Source organism: Enhydra lutris, unplaced genomic scaffold (assembly GCF_002288905.1).
Source record: "Enhydra lutris kenyoni isolate GAN:26980312 unplaced genomic scaffold, ASM228890v2 scaffoldscaffold31, whole genome shotgun sequence".
In the NCBI taxonomy this organism is placed as follows: domain Eukaryota; kingdom Metazoa; phylum Chordata; class Mammalia; order Carnivora; family Mustelidae; genus Enhydra; species Enhydra lutris.
Genome location: NW_019154115.1, coordinates 12,122,475 through 12,143,917, shown reverse-complemented (window position 1 = coordinate 12,143,917; position 21,443 = coordinate 12,122,475). Strand labels below are relative to the sequence as shown.

At 34.5% G+C, this 21,443-nt stretch overlaps 1 protein-coding gene across 2 annotated transcripts in view; it reads right to left on the bottom strand.

Moving 5' to 3' along the window:
• The window catches only part of LOC111153356 (MINDY lysine 48 deubiquitinase 2), a 74,414-nt gene that overhangs the window by 15,958 nt on the left and 37,013 nt on the right, over nt 1–21,443 (bottom strand). For both annotated transcript variants that reach the window (XM_022512341.1, XM_022512339.1), the window contains exons 5-6: nt 13,192–13,294; nt 6,808–6,950 (exon numbers count right to left, since the gene is read on the bottom strand). In XM_022512341.1, the coding sequence (XP_022368049.1) occupies nt 6,808–6,950; nt 13,192–13,294 (246 nt within the window). The remainder of the gene's footprint in view (nt 1–6,807; nt 6,951–13,191; nt 13,295–21,443) is intronic.

Sequence of the window (21,443 nt, the reverse complement as noted above, 5' to 3'; positions counted from 1 at the left end):
GAGTCAATGAATATCTATGGTTGTGGAAAATATCATGAGAGGCTATGCAATCAAAATCATAGATGATGCTGTGTTAGTTGAGAAGTGTGAAGTCAATTGGTAGATGTTATTCAGGGGTTAAAAAAAGTCAATTTGACTCACACAACCATTGTGACTCTGTAATGGCAGAAAGCTTAATAAAAAGTCTTTGAAGATGGAATCATAAAGTTAGTAAAGAGAGAATACTTTGTCCAGGTACAAGTTTTAGAAATATCTATAATCTTCAGTGCTTTACACAGAGTCATCAAGAAGTCTAACCTAACAGAGAATTTGCCTCTGCTTCTATTTAGTGTCTAAAGAGAGGAATTAGAACAAAGATGAGTACTGGAGAACGTTGTAACAGACATATACCTCCCCTTTGGTCAAATAAAAGTCCATAGCTCATTTAGCTCTAGAATTTCAGAAGACTTTAAATGAAAAAAGTTTTTTACACATAGAGTTTAGAAAGTTCCTAAAGAAATAACATAACCAATAAGGAAACTGGAAATGACCTTTCCTAGGTAATCCTTTGTCCTGACAACGTGGACTTCTTCCTTGTAGGTCTTGGTCCTGGGACAATAGTGGCATAGTGGCATTATGATATGACATGGTTATCAGAAAGCACAAAGATTCTTTCTGCAAATCACAATAAAGATAAGCCCCACAAATAAAATAATTTGGCTACAGACACATATGACATTATCAATTTATTATCGACATTTATATAAATACTATACTTCAATATTACATAATTTATTATTATAGGGTACTAGTTATAGATACCACTTATCTGTAATAGAAAGTATTCTATCCCTATGTTAAATTTATTTTTTGTTGAAAGTATATCTGTATATATAAATGTATATACATTTCTATATATATAAATGTATATATAATACATATATAAATGAACTGTATATATATAAAACTGTATATATAAATGAACTGTATTTATACTATAGGTATTCCAAAGAGTTCACAGGGGTAGGAAGATGGGAAATAAAGTAATCATTAAATATGAATGCATAAAATGGCTCTAAAATCTCAGCGGTCTTCAAAGTGAAATGTTATGAAGACCTAATGTAGTATTAAAAGTAGCCATATCTTGTTTGAAAAGCAGCTTTATAGTTTTTCTTTACTTATATCCTTATTAGATTATAGAGTCCCTGGGGTTTAAATTTATAAAGCACTAGAGAAACTCTTAACAGCCCAGAAATTAGTGGTAGAGAATAATAGTCTTAACGCTGGACGGGTTTAACAGAACAAGGGCACAATCTTATATCCTATTTCCTTATCAAGCAAGTATATACCATGTTGGAGGAATGCCTTCCCTAAACTCTATTAAGGATTCTTTTAGGGCTTCTAGCTCTACACCAACAGCCAAAGGAATGTTATAGATTTTGTTGTAGATCAGTTAATCAGCCACTGGGTCAGAGGAGGGAAAGTGACTCTAACTCTTATAAAAGAATGTGCTCTTTGGGGGGCCTGGGTGGCTCAATCCGTCAAGTGTCAGACTCTTGCTTTCAGTTCAGGTCATGAACTCAGGGTCATGGGATCAAGCCCCCTGAGTTAGATGCTCAGTGGGGAGTTTGCTAGAGATTCTCTCTCCCTTTCCATCTTCCTCTATCCCTCCTCCTGCTCATGTGCTTTCTCTCTAAAATAAATAAATAAATCATGAAGTGGGGGGGGGGGAACCACACCCAGAATGTTCTTCTTAAAAAAAAAAAAAAGTACTCATTAAGTACTCTGCCAGATGTAAAGCAGTGTCTTATTTACAGACCCTCAGGACTAGATAGTTCAATAGGAATACAGGAAATATGACTGGACTCAGAGGATTATAGTAGGGCATAAATAAATTGTCCACAAGCCTACAAGATCCCTGGAAAACAAAGGATTTGCATCATATTAAAATGGAGCTATTTCACTAAATGTAATGCATGTTCCTTATTTGGACCCTGGTTTGAACAAATCGTTTATCAAACAATTTGAGGGACAAATGGGAAACTTGAATATGGCTTGTGTATTAGATGATATTAAAAACTGTAGTTAATTTTGTTAGATACAGTAATGGTACTGTGATGTGAAAGGAAAATGTTCTTGTTTAGAGAAGCATATTGAAATATAAGCAAAAATAGGTGAAAATAGTCAATACCAAATTACTGACAGTGATGAGTATAATAGGCATTTAATAATTTAATTTTAATAATTTTAAATAATTTTAATAATTTAATGACATTAAATTAGTGTCATTACTTTTTTCTAAGTTTGCCATTTTTCATAAAAAACAAAAAAAGCAGTGTTACTGTTTCAGTTTTGTGGTCACTACAGTAAACAAGGGAAACTAAGCATTTCCCTTAGTGAATGACCACCAAAATAGTTGTTCTCATTTATCCCTTCTATAAAAACAGGATTACCTTAGTGAAGAATGATGTTCCTAAATTTCTCTGGTTTTCTATTCTTTATTGCACCCACTTAACAAAGTCCCAAATCTAGAATAACAAGCTAACTACCTTTGCCATGCCTATACCCTCATGAATACTTCTGCAGAAAGATTACACAAGAGGTATATTCATGTAATAATTACCATCCTCAAGACTACCTTAATTTCTCTAATTAGAACTTTCTCCTACATGCTGTAAAAACTATTTCAAATGACCTCCTTCAAATTTGTTACCGAACTTAAATTCTCAATCTTAGTAAATGATCTTGCCTTCCAAATAGCAGCAGACACTAGGAAGCATTTAAACAGTAGCTTTCTCTACTTCCTGCCATCAGATCTATAAATTAGCTGTACTCATAGTTTATTCCTTCCCTCCTATACAACGAAGAAGTCTCTTTTTCAACTAAGGGTTAACCCCTTTCGCCTGTGAAAATTTCTATCCTTTCTCACCTTCTTAGGAGCCTTCTCTCATCAACTATCTCCTCTCTGGTATCTTCAACCTTTCTCTCTCTACTGAGTCATTCAATATTGAAACATGATCACATCTCTCATATTAAACAACAACAACAACAACAACAACAACAACAAAACCCCTCTGGATCCATACTCCACTACAGCTCTGAGCCATTGATGTCTATGCCTCCCTCATACAGTTTCAGTTTACTATCATGTTTCTAGTTCCTGACGTCCCAATCATTTCCTAACCAATTCAAATTAAGTTTTTTCTGCTGCAACCATTCTCTAAAAGATACCAATGAAATCCATATCAAGTTTTACTCCCAGTGTTGTCATCTTCCACATCTTCTCAACAGCATTTAACAACTGAGATCTCCAGTCTTCTTGAAATACTCTCTCCCTGTTGTCTTACATGATACCATACTCCTTAGATTTTCCTTTTCTTCTTTTCTTTCTCAGTCTCCTTTGCCAGTTCATACTCCTTTAGTTGATTCTTAAATACTGGCTCTCCTTAAATCTCGGCCCTAAGTCTTCTCTTTTCTCCCCATTCTTTATTTTCCTTGTAAATCTCATCCTCTCCCAAAATTACTATTTATACACAAAAATTATTCCAGTCTTGAAACATTTGCCCAACATTTCCACTTGGAGATATGCCTCAGAAGCACCTCTAACAGTTCCAAGGCTGATTCGTGCTATTTGTTGTCTTTTTTTCAGTGTTCTCGGTGTCAATGAAGGGCACTGCCATTTTATCCAGTTCTGCATGCTCAGAGCCCAGAAAACATTCTTTCTTAGTTTTTACATCCTAATCACCAAATCTGGTAGATTGTACCTCCTAAATTTCTATGGAATCTTTCTACTCTCCATTTCTTTACCATCCTAGTCCAAGTCACTGTAACATCTTACTTGGCCCCTGCAATAGTCTAAGTCCACATCCACATTTACCCAAAAGTCCAAAGCACCTTAATATTGTACAAAGGGGACACGAAGATAACACAACACCTCAGATACACTGTTTAGCCAGAGAATAAGGTTTACTGAGAAAAATGTGAAAGGAGAGAAAGAGCAGAATGCACCCGTTCTCTGAGTTATCATTATCTCACAGAAATGTATACTTTGTCCAGAAACAGATACCTGGTAGAAAGTGCTTGAAGAGAGGTACCCCCCTTCCCCAACCACATAGAAACATTGGGAATACCTAGGTGACTAGTAAAGGATTTCTGTTCAGAGACATAGCCTTGACAGAAAAGAGAACGCCTACAGTTTAGTTTGGGGAGGTTGCCTAACCACCATCAATGACAGGCAGAGATCTTGTTTTCCCATTGAACTATCTCACCCCTGCTGAGCCCCCACCCCCCCAAAAAAAGCCCCAAAACAAAAAGAACCACTAGGCCATCAGGAGACCAAGGTGTGTTTCTCCTCTTAACTCAAGACTCTGTTTATCTTTTTAGTCTTACATCATGCCTCTTAATTTCTATGCTTTAACCACACAGGCCTTCTTTTCATTCCTTAAGGAATTAAGTTCTTTCCCTTCTCCAGGCTTTTGCACACACATGCTCTATCTGCTTAGTTAATCCTTTTTTTGCTAACTGATTAAACTCCTTACAAGATTCATTCTTCAAGTCTTAGTTTATTTTTTTTTAATTTTTAAAAAAGATTTTATTTATTTATTTGAGAGAGCGAGAGAGCACAAGCAGGGGGAGCAGCAGGCAGAGGGAGGGAGAATCAGGCAAGGAGCCTGATGCAGGGGGCTGATCCCAGGACACTGAGATCCTGACCCCAGGCGAAGGCAAACGCTTTAACGACTGAGCCACCCAGGCGCCCCCAAGTCTCAGTTTAAATGTTCCCTTCCCAAGAAATCTTTCCTGACATACCTAGCTAGGTTATAAGTCCTGATAACAGCACTCACAGCATGTTTATGGACCCCTTAAAGTGTATCCCAATAGAAATAATAACTATTTGTACAATTATTTAACATATGTTTCTTGCCAAACTCAGGGGTCCTTAAATGGTAGGAACCAAAGCTGCCATGCTCAGGCTGCAACACTTGGCTGAGCACCCAGACACAATCATGCTTAATAGTATTTGTTAAATGACTGAGGTATGGACTTGAAGAGATCTGGTCAAGCAAGATGACTTAGCAATATACACTATATGGCAGTAATTCTGATTCTAAGGTTTTGGAGCCTTAAATTTCTGAAAAGTATGGGTGACTCTGGACTAGCACCTAGCACACAACTACCTCAAATGTGGGAACAATACAAATGAACCCCTGCTCTAACTAATACAACAGGAGATCTAAGGCTTTAGAGTATTTTTTAAATTTTTTTTTTTTTTTTTTTAGATTTTATTTATTTACTTGACAGAGATCACAAGTAGGCAGAGAGGCAGGCAGAGAGAGAGAGGAGAAAGCAGGCTCCTCGTGAAGCAGAGAGCCCGATGTGGGGCTTGATCCCAGGACCCTGGGATCATGACCTGAGCCGAAGGCAGAGGCCTTAACCTACTGAGCCACCCAGGTGCCCCTTAAATTAATTTTTTAAAATTTAAATTCCAGTGTAATTAACATACAGTGTTATTAGTTTCAGGTGTACAATATAGTGATTCAACAATTCCACATACTGCTCAGTACTTAGGGCATTCATATGTAAGCAAACAAATCACTATTTTACACTGCTTTGTGCAATTCATTGATTAAAGTGTTGAAGCAAATATGAAGACCCCATTTCTAACTTCAATCCACTTACTTTCATTTAGAGAAAGAAGGCACATTTACACGAAAAGAAAACTGGTAACTAGGTACTCATCCATAAGGGAAATAAGAATGACATGGCTCACAGCAGCTAGAGGAGGTTGGGTAAAGTAGTGATCCTCAGCATCAGCTGCACATTTAAATCACCTGGGGAGCATTTAACAAATACAGATGCTTAGGTCCTACCTTTATACATTCTGATTGAACTGAGTTTGTCGTGAGGTCTGGGCATTGGTATTTTTTAAAAAGCTTCCAGGTAGTTCTAGCATACAACCTGGTTGAGAACTACTGGTTTTAGGAGAAAAGGAGTAGCTGTACTGGAGAGTTAGTATTTGAAAGGCTTCTTAAAAGCTAGGTGAAATGTGGATAAGCTAAGAGGAGTGAGGATCTTTTCAAATAGGAATTAAGGAGTAAGAAATGATGGAAAAAGTGCAGAAATGGTAAAGCGTTAAGTGTGTACGAAGACAGATGATTATTAATGAGTAGGCAGACTATATGGCTGAGTACAGTGTTGGCACAGGACGATAGCAGAAAACACCTTGCATTTTTATCTTCTAAGCACTGAGTGCTACTGAGCATTTTTCCTATATTACTGACACGATCAGAGTAGTATTCTACCACGGAAGGCCCCCTTAAGTTGCGGAACTGCTCAAATAGGCAGCAGCTGTCAAAATGGAAGAGATATGGGTGAAGAAATGACAAAGAGGATTAATCAGTAAGATTTTTTTGCAGAGCCATAAATGGCATAAGAAGAATTTAAAGTCACACTGATAGCTTTAGTAATAATAAACACTATCATAAAGACAAATCCTCATTCTTTCTTCTAACTTCCCCTCAAAGATATACATCCATCTTTAGCGATCATAGTTCTATCTCTTTATCTTTTTTTCTTAGAAAGGAAATAATATTTTTTAACACAGTAATCTGTGAAAAAGGAGTTGAGAATTAAAACAAAAAGCTGATTTGAAGTAACACTTAAATTGTGAATCCACTGCATCCTAAATATTTAATAATTACCTTTATAAATCCGATGAATAAAGAATATTATGCTGAATTTTTTTTTTATTTTGAAGTAGATCATAAGACACCTCTAAATCCAGCTCCTTTAATTTAGAATAACAATTAAATAGCTATTTCTATATCATACCTTGTATTTGGTCATGGTGCTAAAATGATTATTCCGAAAGAACACACAAAGTTCTCCTTCCTGAACCGTTGAAGTTAGTTCACATAATCCATGGTATGTCAGTTGAGTGGCTGTGTTATTTAGAAACTGCTCAGCTACAAAGCCTATGGAACCAATGCATAATATTAGATAGAAGAATAATTTCAGAATTAAAAAGTTTTTTCTATTTATATTGTGGTCCAAGTATGAAGAAAGGCCAATCAAAATAAGATTTAACTACTATAACATGATGACTCCAAATTGAAGATTTTTCTTTGTAATTCTGCTATGGAAGATGTGTCTATAGACATTCTTCATCCTAAAGAAACAGTTACGTGAGCTTCTTTTTAACAATAAATGTATTTGCTTATACTCCACCTACTTCCAAAAAGGATTTTAGGCAACTACCAATAGAAGATACAGACAAAATAACACTAAAGCCTATTAAAACAAATAAGAAGGCATGAGTTAGCAATTTAAAAAGTAGGAATTAAAGATGTATGTCAACAGTGACTTTCCCAGTGGAAAGGTGTTTAACAACTTCAGTTGTTTTAAGATGTTAACAAAGACCCTAGATAATTCTCAATTCACAAACTGTTCAGTTTTTGCTGAATAAAAGACTAAAAACTTAAAGTAGGTGTGAGACTAAGTAGAAAAAATTGGGATAACTGATGCCACTTTTATCCTAATGTCCTCCCACATATACCACTCATTATGTAGATATATCAAGTTCAGAGACAGAAATGATCTCTTTTCTTTTCAAACACAGTGAAATATAAAGTTTACTGGGGTTTAATTTAAAAGATGTATGTACAGTTGATCCTCATTATTTGTGTACTTTCATACCTGCAAACTTGCCTAGTAACTAAAATTTATTTATAAATCCAAAAATCAATACTTGCTGTGCTTCAGGGTAAATCTTGGATCTGGGCAAAGTGGCAAAATTTTTGAGTCACTCAATGCACACATTCCCCACTGAGGTCAAGCAAGGCAATGTTCTGCCTTCTTATTTCAGCTTTCTTACTATAAACAGACTTTTCACAGTCTATTAGGTATGCCCTTCGGGGTGTGTAAAATAGCCCTCAAGCATACTGCTGAAGTGCTGGGGAGTCAAAAGCTGTGATGTGCCCTATAGAGAAAACACATTTTTGCAGATTCATTCAGACATGAGTTATAGTGCTGTTGGCCACGTGTTTGATGTTAATGAATCAACAATATGTATTAAATAAATGTCTAAATAAATAAATGTCTCTAAACAGAAACACAAATAAAACAAGGTTATATATTGATCAGCTGATGAAAATCTTGTGACCAGAGGCTCATAGGAACCTACTCTTGTGTTTCCCCTAGGAGCAGTGGCTCAGTATTCATGAATTGAATGTTCACAGCAACTTTACAGAATGTAACTACCAGGAATAATGAGAATCTGTGTAAATAACTTGAAAACCTGTATTATTCTTCTTTCCTTCTTTTTTCTTCCTTCATCCTTATGCTCCCTTCCTTTAATAAGGAATGTCTCAGTAGCAATGGGGGTGAGGGTGGGGGTGGGGTAGGGTGGAACAGAAAGCTCTAAAAAGTTTTATAAGTGGGCAGAGAGGCGCAGTTACAGGGAGAAAAGAGAAACCTCCATTAAGAAACTGACACCTCAACAAGAAATTGAAAATAAACTTGGTAGGGCCAGAGGCAGCTGGATGACATAGGTTTATTCCACTCCCTCTCTATCCCTCACCCTTAGTGTCAAGCTAAAGCACTTCAAGCTGCAAAGTGGTTGTAAAAAGCTACCAATGTATCACACTATTCCAAGAAATTGGTTAAGGCTGGAGGGGAAGTGCAAAAAAGTTATATAGAAGGTCCCTGCCAAAGGAAATTTATAGCTCATTTGCAACTTCCTGCATTTATATATTTAGAAGAGCTCCCTGATTCAATTATTACCATTACTTTGCAAAGTACTAAGTTACTGAGGACAATATATCAGTTATATACTAAAGCACTTGCTGTATATAACAGTAAGTCTTAAGCACTATACCTATGCTGAGAAGTAGCACTGCTCTATGTAATATCCATGTTACTAAATGCTTCCTTCAGAAAGATGTTTCTAAATACCCCTCCCACATCTCACACAATATCCTCTCTAAAAATTCCTTTCAAAAAGATAAAAAAAAAAAAACAACTGAGTGGAGGGGTGCATGGGTGGCTCAGTCGTTGGGCGTCTGCCTTTGGCTCAGGTCGTGATCCCAGGGTCCTGGGATCAAGCACCGCATCGGGCTCCCTGCTTGGCGGGAAGCCTGCTTTTCTCTCTCCCGTGCCCCCTACTTCTGTTCCCAATCTCGCTGTGTCGCTCTCTGTCAAATAAATTTTAAAAAATTAAAAAAAAAAAATATGAGTGGAGATTACTGAATTCACAACATTATTTCATGTGTGTGAAATTCAAAAATGCTACACTAGAAAGGTCTTTCTCAGCTACTACTTTTTAGAGAACAGGATATCAGCTCAAGAGAGAATACATGGGAAAAAAAAAAAAGAGAATACATGACTTGCTCAAGGACATAAAACTAGTTACAGCAAAGTGAAGACTGGAGCCCAGGAGAATTACTGTTATTAAGTTTAAAAATTTAGTGCTGATTATTATAAATGCAAACTGAATTGTATTTCTCCCAAGCCATAAAACATATTCTAATTTAGACTTATAGAGAACAATGTTTCCTAATTCTTTTGCCAACTCTTAAAATGAGCCCTGTGATTTTCATGGAATATTCAAAAGCTTAATGGAGGAGGAGAAAACACTTTTTATTTTACAGAAGACTGCCAACTAATAAACATAGAAGGAATAAGAGAAATATCATAATCACCATAGTAGGGGTTGATTCAGACAAGAACCAGTGAATGCCAATTGTACTAGCTAAAAGATTATTAGGGAACAGGGTATTCACACAGTTTCAAAGCACAATACCAGAGATTACTAATTAATTACAAAAGGCAAGGGCATCTTTACAACAAAGAAATCTGGCAGATACTGCCTTAATCATATTTCAACATCACCAATAATGGGATAATCAGACATCTTGTACCACCTGAATGTGATGTGCTGGGAAAGACACGGTATCCAGCACCTATGTAGTATTCCCACCAAAAATATATGACCTATTCTACTCATGACGAAACAATCAAATGAATCCAAATTGAGGACTATTCTACAAATTAAGAACTGGACTAATTAAGAAAAGTCAGTATCAGAAAAGACCAAAAAGAAAAAAAAGAAGAGAAAAAAGATTTGGGATCTGTTCTAGATTACAGGAAGCTCAATTGAAATGACAATTAAATGATTCTTGATTGGAGCCTACACTGAAAAATCTTCAAAGCTAAAAGGGGCATTATTGGGACAATTGGAAAATTGAGAATATGAACAGTACTATTATATAAATATACTGTATTTGCTACAAGTAACATCACTTGCATTGATGCTAAATTTCCTGAGATAATTGTATTATGACTACATAGAACTCTTGTTTTTAGGAGACAACTGTTGAAGCATTAATGGATAAAGTTCTATGATACTTGCAATTAATTCTCACATGATTTAGGAAAGTATGTGTGTGTGTGTGTGTGTGTGTGTGTGTGTGTCTACAGAGAAAGAAAGCAAAACTTCAATATGTTAATAATTGGTGAATTCAGGCAAAGTGGATTATAATCATTGTACTATTCCAATTTTTTCATGAGTCTGAGTTTTCAAAATAAAGAAAAAGAAGAGTAAATCAGTATCATTTAATCAGAAAGAACATGAATTCAAACTATAATCTTCACTGTTGATGGCATATGATAAAAGCTCAATAAATATTTAAATAAATGAATATCCTGGAATTATTTGAGCTTTTTTTTTAACTTAGGAATAACTGTTAAAGAAGAAATTATTCCTAATAAAGCAACTGGAATTAAATGACCAGCTCAAGTAAAGTCCGGCAGCTGGTACTGTGCGTTTTTTTTTTTTTTTCCTTACTGATTTTTGCTGCCATGCCATAACCATCATTATAACTAGATTCAAAAAAGTACTGTCACCCAAAAGATGTAGCAAATAATACATACTCTCTAAGTACATGTAAAAGTTCTATACTTTTACTTACAAGGTATTGCCATCAAAAGAAAAAAAAATGTTATCTGAAAGAAGGTAAAAGACTATCTAACTCTATTTAGCTAAATAACATTGCTTTTTCATCAAAAAGAATGATAGTAAAAATATATCTTGTATCCTACACCTTACAGAGATGAAATATTTGAATTAAAAAAAAATAAGTAGTTACCACCTGAGATTAAAGCTTAATACTTTTTAATAAAGAAGGTTTAGAAATAAACCGCCTTTGGGATATTTTATTGATTCAGAAGGAAAGTTACAGTTGTGGGCCAAAGAGAAAAAGGAAGCAGACTCCTTCAGCTGAACACTATACCCAAGAAAATATGAGGAAGAAAACAATGCGAGGAAGCCAAATTGCTATATTGTAAGTAAAAATGTCCATTGTGGTCTTTTCTTTCCTATACCATTTCTTAGTGCCTATACAAATAAACTACTGTAACTGAATAATTATTTCAAACAGACTATACATTTGTAGTATACTGAAATCTGTATAAAATTATTCCTTGCTATAAAAATCTGACATGCAGAATTCTACCATATAAAATTTATATACCAAGAAATTAATCAATTCTGGTACATATTGCCCCAAAATTCTATAGCACTAAAGAGGGTGATTCCTTTCTTGCTTTAATCAAGGAGTTCTTCTCAAGGTATCAATACTATATAAATTAGTTACAGTTTATGTTAGAGAAATAGTAACAATAATTGTAACATCAGGTAGAGAGAAAGGAGAAGTGATGAAGGGGCTGGATTTTTGTTGTCGTTCACTTTGTTAATTAGCATATTGCCTAAGTACATTACATTACTTGTTACATTACAGCCTAGCTTAGGAAAAATGCTGTTATCAAGTATTCCCCATAGCTTCCCATCCTATAAGCCTGTTCACCCAAACATCATTTTTACAGCTATCATTCCTTTTTATTAACACTTGCTGAATCCTACGTCCCCTCAATTACTACTGAATAGCATATCAGAAATTACAGAGAGCAGGCATCTACACATGGAAATTTTTTTTATAGTCTATTTGTTCAGGAATATATAGTAATGAAAGTTTGGGTAAGAAAGGAAAAGTTCTAGTGAATGGAATTTTGTTAATTGAAAGTATTTTTAACAGCTTTTGTTGCTCCTCTGTCCCCTAAAATTAAAATTTTGTTGCCTTGGGTTGCAGTGAAAGAGCTGTTATACAAATCAGTGATTGGTATCCCTGTATATTTATGTATTTATTGAAAGTAAAAACCTAGGATGATTACAAAAAAAAAACCACACCAAAAACCTAGGATAAGTCTCCACTAAAATACTCTCTTTTCTTGCTACCTGCTTCTTGAATAAACATTTAAATTTATGGGTAATTGAATAATTACTTGATTAATGTAGCATGTGATACATGTAAATAGCTTCTCATATGTTCTTATATACTCTTGTAGTCACTTAGGTATATTTTTAATGTGGTGATTATAATCAACTTTTATTATACCTCATGTAAAAGACCTGTGTCTGAGAGGATGATGATGACGAAGCCCATTCCCTATTCTCATCATTTCCTCTCTCGTTTATCCTTCAAACGGAGGAGAACAGGAGCCTAGCGCAAGTACTCATGCACATTTATAAGTGAAGTGGGCTGTAGGAAAGGTATATCCAAATACTATGGATCCCAAAAGCACTCTGGTTTCAAATGTACTTTTCCCTTCATTGACCAGAACACAGATGAAAAAAACATGAAACTGCTTCTATAATGATAAATTTAACAATTTTAATTAGTTAGGGATTAGGAAATCTGATGATCTGAGGTATACTTTCATTTAGAATGGTTCTCTGATACACTATATTGTACCGAAACATAAGGCAGAACTCTATTAAAATAAACACTTGAGTACATAATACTCATTTCAATCAATTAGAGGAGGAATTGTAAAGTTCACTCAGTACTCCCAAATAATAATCCTTTTGTAAAAAAGGTAATTATCAATAACTCCTGGGCAATTGACCATATCAAAGCTAAAAAGTGATTCCAAAGACTTTTAGTAGAATCCAGGCCTGATTTTAGAAGTCAAGTGAAAAGCATTCTAGATAAAAAACCTTTCACTGGTATCTTTATGAATAATTACTTCTTTTATAATTCCTACAAGTAGCATCACTTGGATTCTTTAGAAGTCTTACTTGTGACACTTAAAAGCTACTAAAAAATTATAACACAAATTATTTTGCCAAGAATAAATCAGGTATTAGGAGCACTCACCCACCTTCACTAACGAGCTCACTATTGTCTGACTGCTTACAAGAGATGATCTTCTCCACTAGTTGGTTGTAGCTGCAGTTACCAACAGCTTTTACAATGTCATCAATCTAGAAAACAAATGACTGTCTCACTAATCACGATAAGATTAAAAACAATAACAAAGAAACCCGTATCACTTTTTAGGGTTTTATTCTAATATTAAATGTAAAAATATTACTTATGAAAAAGAAAATCAACATCCAACAGTTCCTAATTTTGTTTACAGCTCATTGTAACATATTATGAAAAATATTGCTTAGCTGTATTTCAATTAGGCAAAAAATGATGAAATGGGATTATAACATGCAACTTTATTTCTTAAGGTTGTAAAGATGCATTTAAGTGATTAAAATAAAAACTAAACTATTTCAGGGGGAAAAATAAGAACATTTCATTTTTTTCTAAAAAACAAATATTCTGTATTTAGAGCAAGGCAAATCTAAAGATAATTTATGGGATTAACAAATTTCTCCCATTTTATTTATTTAGTCCTTAGGAAAGTAGAGTGGAGATGCAAGTAGACGTAACCATATCATTTTCCTGAAGAAAAGTTAATATATATTAATCAGGGATAGAATTTGCCTCATGAGATTTATTTAATCTTTGTCCTTGGCAGTAGAGTAGAAAAGTAAACGCAATGTCTTAAGCTGTAGGAAAATGAAATTGGGCATCTCTACTCTCCTTCCATTATACTTTGCTTTGACTATTGAAGAAAAATAGGTTTCTGGTGTCTAAACAACTTGTTTTGATTGCCATCCCATCTGTAACATATATTTACTTATAATCTATTTACATGTACTACTGTATTGATTAAACAAATACAAATTAATATAATGATATAACATAAGAGGGCCAATGTTTTCTTTCCACATCCAAATGATCTTCTTGAACACTTATACTTTGAATACAATTCTTCACATAGTATCTGTACAAATAATACTCTGGACAATAGTTCTCAAACTGGAGAAGAGCTTGTAAAAAAGATCTAAAAGAATTCCAGGCTCAAGTTGCTTCTCAGTTGTCTAAATTTTCATTCCACTGTTGCATAGCAAAGTTTAGGGAAAACTGCCCTAGGCTACAATTATTTTGTTCCTGCAAAATTCTAGGATAGAAAAAGCCTCTGAACCATTGTGGGACCAACTATTGAGAAGAGCAGTTAATTGAAAAAAAGTCAAAGCAAGGAGTTGGGAAAAAATTTTATATATACACCTTGAACATTTCATGTTAAAATACACAATGTATTCACTTGTGTCTTTTGATGTAGAGCCAAATAACTTTTTCTTTGAAAGCAGAATCTTAAATTCTATGTAAACAACATAAGAGTATGGCTTCCAGTTTTTATTTAAAGTGAAAACTTAGACCCTTAAGAAGCAATCTGAGGGCACAGCAACTTTAGATTTTCATTATTTTTCTTAACACTTTTACTCTTTATAGCAATTTTCTTTAGTGACTCAACTTCATTAAGTCTTTCCAAAAGGTATGAATTTTTAATCCTAAGGAATCCACAAAATACAAATCAAGATCAATACACAAAAATCAACTGCACTTCTATAGACCAGCAATAAACAATATGAAGATTTCAATACAGAGATTTCATAGGCCAAATCACTACATTAGCATTTCAGTAAATGAATTCATTTGGGAGCCTTTTATGCACTGCTGCGTATCAGTTGCTGTTAGAGACTGCAGGCTCAGCAGTGAACAAAAGAGATGGTCTGTGCTTTCATAAAGGTTACATTCTAGAGTAAAGACAAACAACAAACCAAATGAGCAAATATATGCTAGGTAGTTAGATGTAGTGGTGTACAGCTGTTTTTTGTTCATTTTCACTGTATAGTATTCCATAGTATGGTATAGCATAATATATTTTTTTTCACTCATTTTTTGATGGCTAAGTTGCTTGCAGTTTTGGGATATGACAAAAAATATCGCCATGAATAGCCTTATACATTTATCCAATTCTACACACAAAGAGTTTCTCTAGGAAATATGTTTTGTCAAATTGCTAAGTCTTAAGGTATGCTTATCATCAACTTTACTTTAGAACTCCAAACTGCTTTCCAAAGCAGAAAGCCAATTTATTTCCTCATCAGCGCGAAATGAGAATTCTCTACATTGCACATCTTCTCCGACATTTAGTACTGTCAGACTTTTAAATATTAATTGTTCTATGTTCTAATGGGTATATAGTGATAACTCATTTTGGTTTTTATTTCCATTTCCCTAATGACTAGTTCATATGTTCACTAGTTGTTTGGATATCCATTTTTATAAAATGCCTGTTCAAATAATTTGCTTCCTTTTTTTAATGAGGTTGTTTATCTTAAAACACACATATATATATATATTTGTAGTAGCTCTTTATTCATTATATAACTTGTAATCCTCCCAGGGGCTTGCTTTTACATTTTCTTCAGCATTTCTTTAAATAAATACAAGTTCTCAATTTTAATGTAGTCATGTTTACCAAAGCTCTCTATGGTTAATGTATTTGTTTAAAAATCCTTTCCTATCATTAAGGTCAGAAACATACTCTCAAACTTATTTAGTTTTAGCTTTTACAGTTAAACATCAATGCATATGGAACAGAATTTTATGCTCTGAGTTGGAGGAAATGATTTCATTCTTTTTAATTGACTATCGAATTAGAAATCTGAACTGGCTATCTAACTGGCTATCTAATTAAATTTGTAATGGCTACCTTATTGCCTTAGCACCTTTTATTATAAGGACTCCCTGTTGCTCTACAGTGCCCTCTTTCTGTCTATGTATGCATGGTCTTTTGGCTTCTCTATTCTCTATCATTTGTCCAATTCTTAATTATAATATTTAAGGTATTTCCTATCTGGAAGAGCAAGCCCTCCCTGCTTGTTCTGCTTCAAGTATATCATAGCTTCTATTCCCAGCCCTTTGCATTTCCACATAAATTGCAGAATCCACTTGTCTCATTCCACAACTACTCCCCATAAATCTGTTAGGATTTTGTTTGGGGTCATACTGAAACTATAACTTACTTTAGAGAGAATAGACATCTGTATAAATTGTCTTAAAATCTAAAATCTAAGAATAGAGACTTACATTTACATAGGTCTCTAATTTCTCTCAAATTTAAAATTGTTCATGCAGAGATCTTGTGCATCTTTTTGTTAGCTTTATTCCTAAGAACTTATGCTATGTAAATGACATATTTTTAAAATTTCATTTTCTGACATTTTATTTATTTATTAAAAAGATTTTGTTTTTAAGTAATCTCTATACCCAGTGCGGGGATCAAACTCACAACGCTGAGATCAAGAGTTGTGTACTCTACCAAATGAGCCAGCCAGGTGCCCCTTCTGTTTCTCATTTTAAAATTCTCTTTGAAGAAGGTTTACTTCAAGAATTTTGAAGATTTTAGCTTTGTTAATCTTCATTATTATATATTTACTATTTTAATACTCTTTGCTTTTTTAAAAAATACTTTCTGATTTTTTTTTAGCACTTTCTGCTATTTAAAAGGTATATAGTTTATTGGCTTTTAATCTTTTCTTACTCATTAATGAATGAATTTAGGGTTTTAAAAATCCCTCTACTCGCAAGTTTTGATATGGACTTAGTTATTGTGCAGGTAAAAATATACTCTAACTTTCATTATCAATTTTTGGTGCAAACAATGTCTGTTGTTTTTCTACTGATTTCTCTAGCTCAATCGCACTGTGGTCAAAGGATATTCTATATTCTATGTGATTTAAATCCTTAGAAATTTGGTGAAACTTGCTTTATGGCCCTATAGTAGGTCAGTTTTTGTAAATTTCATGAATGTATAAAAAGAATGAATTGTCAGGTTCAAGAAAAAAAAAGAGAAAATGTCATGGACAGGAGGAGACAAGGAAGATAGGATGATTAAATGCAATGTGTTATTCTAGATTAGATTATGGAACAACAACAACAACAAAAATTAGTGGAAAAATTGGTGAAATGTGTGAGAACTGAAACCATAAAAATACTAGAGGGGAATACAGGCAATAACTTCTTTGATAGCAGCTGTAGCAACTTCTTTCTAGATATGTCTCCTGAGGCAAGGGAAATAAAAGCAGAAACAAACTAGTGAAACTACATCAAAATAAAAGGCTTCTGCAGAGCAAAGGAAAATAATTAACAAAACTAAAAGGTGACCCATGGAATGGGAGAAGATATTTGCAAATGACATATCTGATAAAGGGTTAGTATCCAAAATATAAAGAACTTATAAAACTCAACACCCAAAAAACCCCCAAATAGTCCAATTAAAAAATGGGGAGAAGATGTGAACAGACATTTTTCCAAAGAAGACATATGGCTAACAGACACATGAAAAGGTACTCAATATCACTCATTATCAGAAAAATACAAATCAAAAGTACAATTAGATATCATCTCACACCTGCCAGAGTGGCTAAAATCAACAACACAAAAAATAACAGGAGTTGGCAAGGATGCGGAGAAAGAGGAATCCTCTTGCACTGTTGGTGGGAATGCAAACTGGTGCAGTTGCTCTGGAAAACAGTATGGAGGTTCCTGCAGAACTTAAAAACAGAACTATCGGGGTGCCTGGGTAGCTCAGTGGGTTAAGTCTCTGCCTTCAGCTCAGGTCATGATCTCATGGTCCTGGGATCTCTGCTCAGCGGGGAGCCTGCTTCTCCCTCTCTCTCTGCCTGCCTCTCTGCCTACTTGTGATTTCTCTCTGTCAAATAAGTAAATAAAATCTTAAAAAAACAAAAAACAAAAACAGAACTATCCTATGCTCCAGCCAAAGCACTACTAGGTATTCACCCAAAGAATACAAAAATACTAATTCAAAGGGATACACACACCCCAATGTCGATAGCAGCATTATCTACAATAGCCAAATTATGGAAAGGCCCAAATGTCCATCAACTGATGAATAGATAAAGAAGATGTGGTACACACACACACACACACACACACACAGGAATATTACTCAGCCACAAAAAAGAAGGAAACCTTGGCATTTGCAATGACAGAGATAGAGCTACAGTGTATTATGCTAAGTGAAATAAGCCAGTCAGAGAAAGACAAATACCATATGATTTCACTCATGTGGAATTTAAAAAATTAAACAAATAAGCAAAGGGGAAAAAAAAAAGGGAGGAAGCAAACCAAGACACAGACTCTTAACTGTAGAGAACAAACTGATGGTTACCAGAGAGAGGTGGGTGGAAAATGGGTGAGAAAGGTGATGGGGATTTTAGAGTACACATGTCATGATGAGCACCAGGTGATGTGTGGAAGTGTTCAATTAATACATTATACACCTGAAATTAATATTATACTGTATGTTAACTGGAATTTACATAAAAACTTAAAAAATGAATTGGTGAAGTATGAGTGAAGACTCTAATATAGCTAATAGTAATGTACCAATATTAAGTTTTGATATGTGTACCAAGGTCATATAAGATTAAAAGAAATGGGGTGAAAAGTACGCAGGAACTCTCTATTAACATCTTTGCAAATTTCCCGTAAATCTGAAATTATTAAAACAAGTTTATTAATTTAAAAAAAAAAAAACATAACATTCAGTAGGTTTTGTTTTCTGCTCCTATCAGTTACAGAGAAAGATACAACATATTCCAGCGCGGTAATGTATTTCTTTTTATAATTCTGTTAAATTTTGCTTTATGTACTTGGAGATTATAGGATTAGATGCATACAAATTTTGTTTTTTTTGTAGTAAAAAACTGACCTTTATTCTTTGTGACAGTTCCCATGGGTTCAGAGAATGAGCAATCAGTCAGGTATTTACTTTCTAGGTATCTCCAGGCACATACAAATTTAACATAATTATATCTCCTTGGCAAATTAAATATTAAGCAGTTGTATGGCATCTTTTTTTCCCTCTCTTTATTTGTAATCTTTGTTTTTTCTATCTCTTGTGAAAAATAAATATAGATATTTAAATCCAGCCTCAGAACCACTTTTAACTAGAGCATTTAGTCCTATTTACCCTTACTATAATTATTTATATACTTAAATTTATTAAATCTATTCTCTTTGTCTCATCGGTTCAACATTCCTTTACCTCTTCTTCCTTTTTTTAGATTAGTTTTTCTCTTTTCTACTAATCTAGAAGTTACGCACTATGTTTTCTATTCTTTTCACAGTTACTCTTAAAGAGCATTATCTGACAGCACATTCAGTAATAATGGAAATATTCCAAATCTGTGTTGTTCAATAAGATACCCACTAGCCACATGTGGCTACTGAACAATTGGAATGTACCTAGTGCAACTCAGAAACTAAATTTTTAATTAAATTTAAATAGCAACACTTGGCTACCACATTGGACAAAGAAGTTATAGAAACTATAACATCTACCCCCCACACAAAGTCAGAAGTTGATACTCTCTTCTTGAACAATTAATTCTAGACCCTTAGAATACTTTACCTTCCTCCCAACTTATGTTATTATTTTTGTATTTGCTAATGTTCTTTTTTAAAATCCCAAGACAGTGTTATATTTGATACAGTCTACATGTATATTTATCATGTTATTTTTCTCTTCATTCACTTATCCCTCCATCTGAGATTATTTTGCTTCCTTTTAAAATCTTGTTTAGAATTTCCATTAATGTTGGTCTATTGCCAGGAAGTTTTTTTTTTTTTTTAATTTTCTAGAGTTAAAAAAATGTTTAAGTAATCTCTACACCCAGTGTGGGGCTCAAACTTACAACCCTGAGATCAAAAGTCATATGCTCTACTGACTGAGCCAGCCAGGCACCCCAAGGAAGCAATCTTAATTTAATTAATCTACAAAAATGATTTTGTTCCATTCATGAAATATAATTTTTCTGGGAACAGGATTACAGGTTAGCATTTGTCTTCTTTCAGTACATTCAATATATCATTTCCACCATTATCTGGCTTCCAATGTTGCTTTTAAAGAGTTATTATCAATTAATAATGGAGAAATATCCTCTCAGTGGCTGAATTCTGGTGCCTGCCATCAAAAGAACAGCTGAAATTTATTTGCAAGATAATCATTTGCAGAATACATCATCAGAATACTAACCAGTTCTGAGAGGTAGTTCATATACACCTATAGATTTCAAACTTTGCCTTGTTTTTTTTTTCCTTTCTCATCAGCAGAATCATTCTGTCACAAAATAAGTAAGTAAAATAGATAAAAAGCACTGCCCTCACCCCTTCCAAGAGTGTGAAAACCCACTGTGTATGCCAGAAAAGTCTGACAAACAATTTCAGTTCTGCATTTGAATATGTTTTTCTTTAAGCATATGAATTCAACTATTTACTGGACAATATATAGCTCTACACAGACAATCAGAGAGATGATCTGAGTACAATTTTTAAGAACTCAGGCTTAGGTTCCTCAGGCTGTCAGCTCATTCTCCTAGACAACCTGGCATTGTCATCCGCCAGGATCTGATATCGCTCACCCTGGATTTGTAAAATGCTGGACATGGTTACACTTTTCAGTGATACTGTCAGAGACAGAATGCCAATAAAGATACAGATGCCCTGTTTACAGTAAGCCATGCTTTCCTTGCCCAGACTACCAGTTGCTTTTACCAACAGACAGGGATGAAGAAACTATTGCTATTATGATCTCTCTGTCCTTATAGTTAACACATGGAGACATGTATACATGATTCATGCCATTGATCAATATTTACTAAGAACCTACTATGTGCCAACCACTGTTCTAAACAATGAGATATCAGAGCCCAGCTTTCATAAAACATTCTACTGGGAGGGGCACCTGGGTGGCTCAGTGGGTTAAGCTGCTGCCTTCGGCTCAGATCATGATGTCAGGGTCCTAGGATCGAGTCCCGCATCCGGCTCTCTGCTCGGCAGGGAGCCTGCTTCCCCCTCTCTCTCTGCCTGCCTCTCTGCCTACTTGTGATCTCTGTCTGTCAAATGAATAAATAAAATCTTAAAAAAAAAATTCTACTGGGAGATGAGAGTCAATCAAGTAAAGAAATAAATAATCATTCCAAATAATGGTAAGTGGTAAAGAAAATCAAATACGGTCATGGGGGAGGAAATGGCTGGGGAAAAGAGGCTAACTTCAACAAGTTGTCGGAAAGGGTCTAACAAGGTGATATTTGACCTGAGATCTGAAAAATGAGGTACCAGAAACATGAAGATCTGGGAGAACAATGTATTAGGGTAGTAAGACAATGTTCCACAGTAGGCAATCAGCCAGCAGAAAAATCT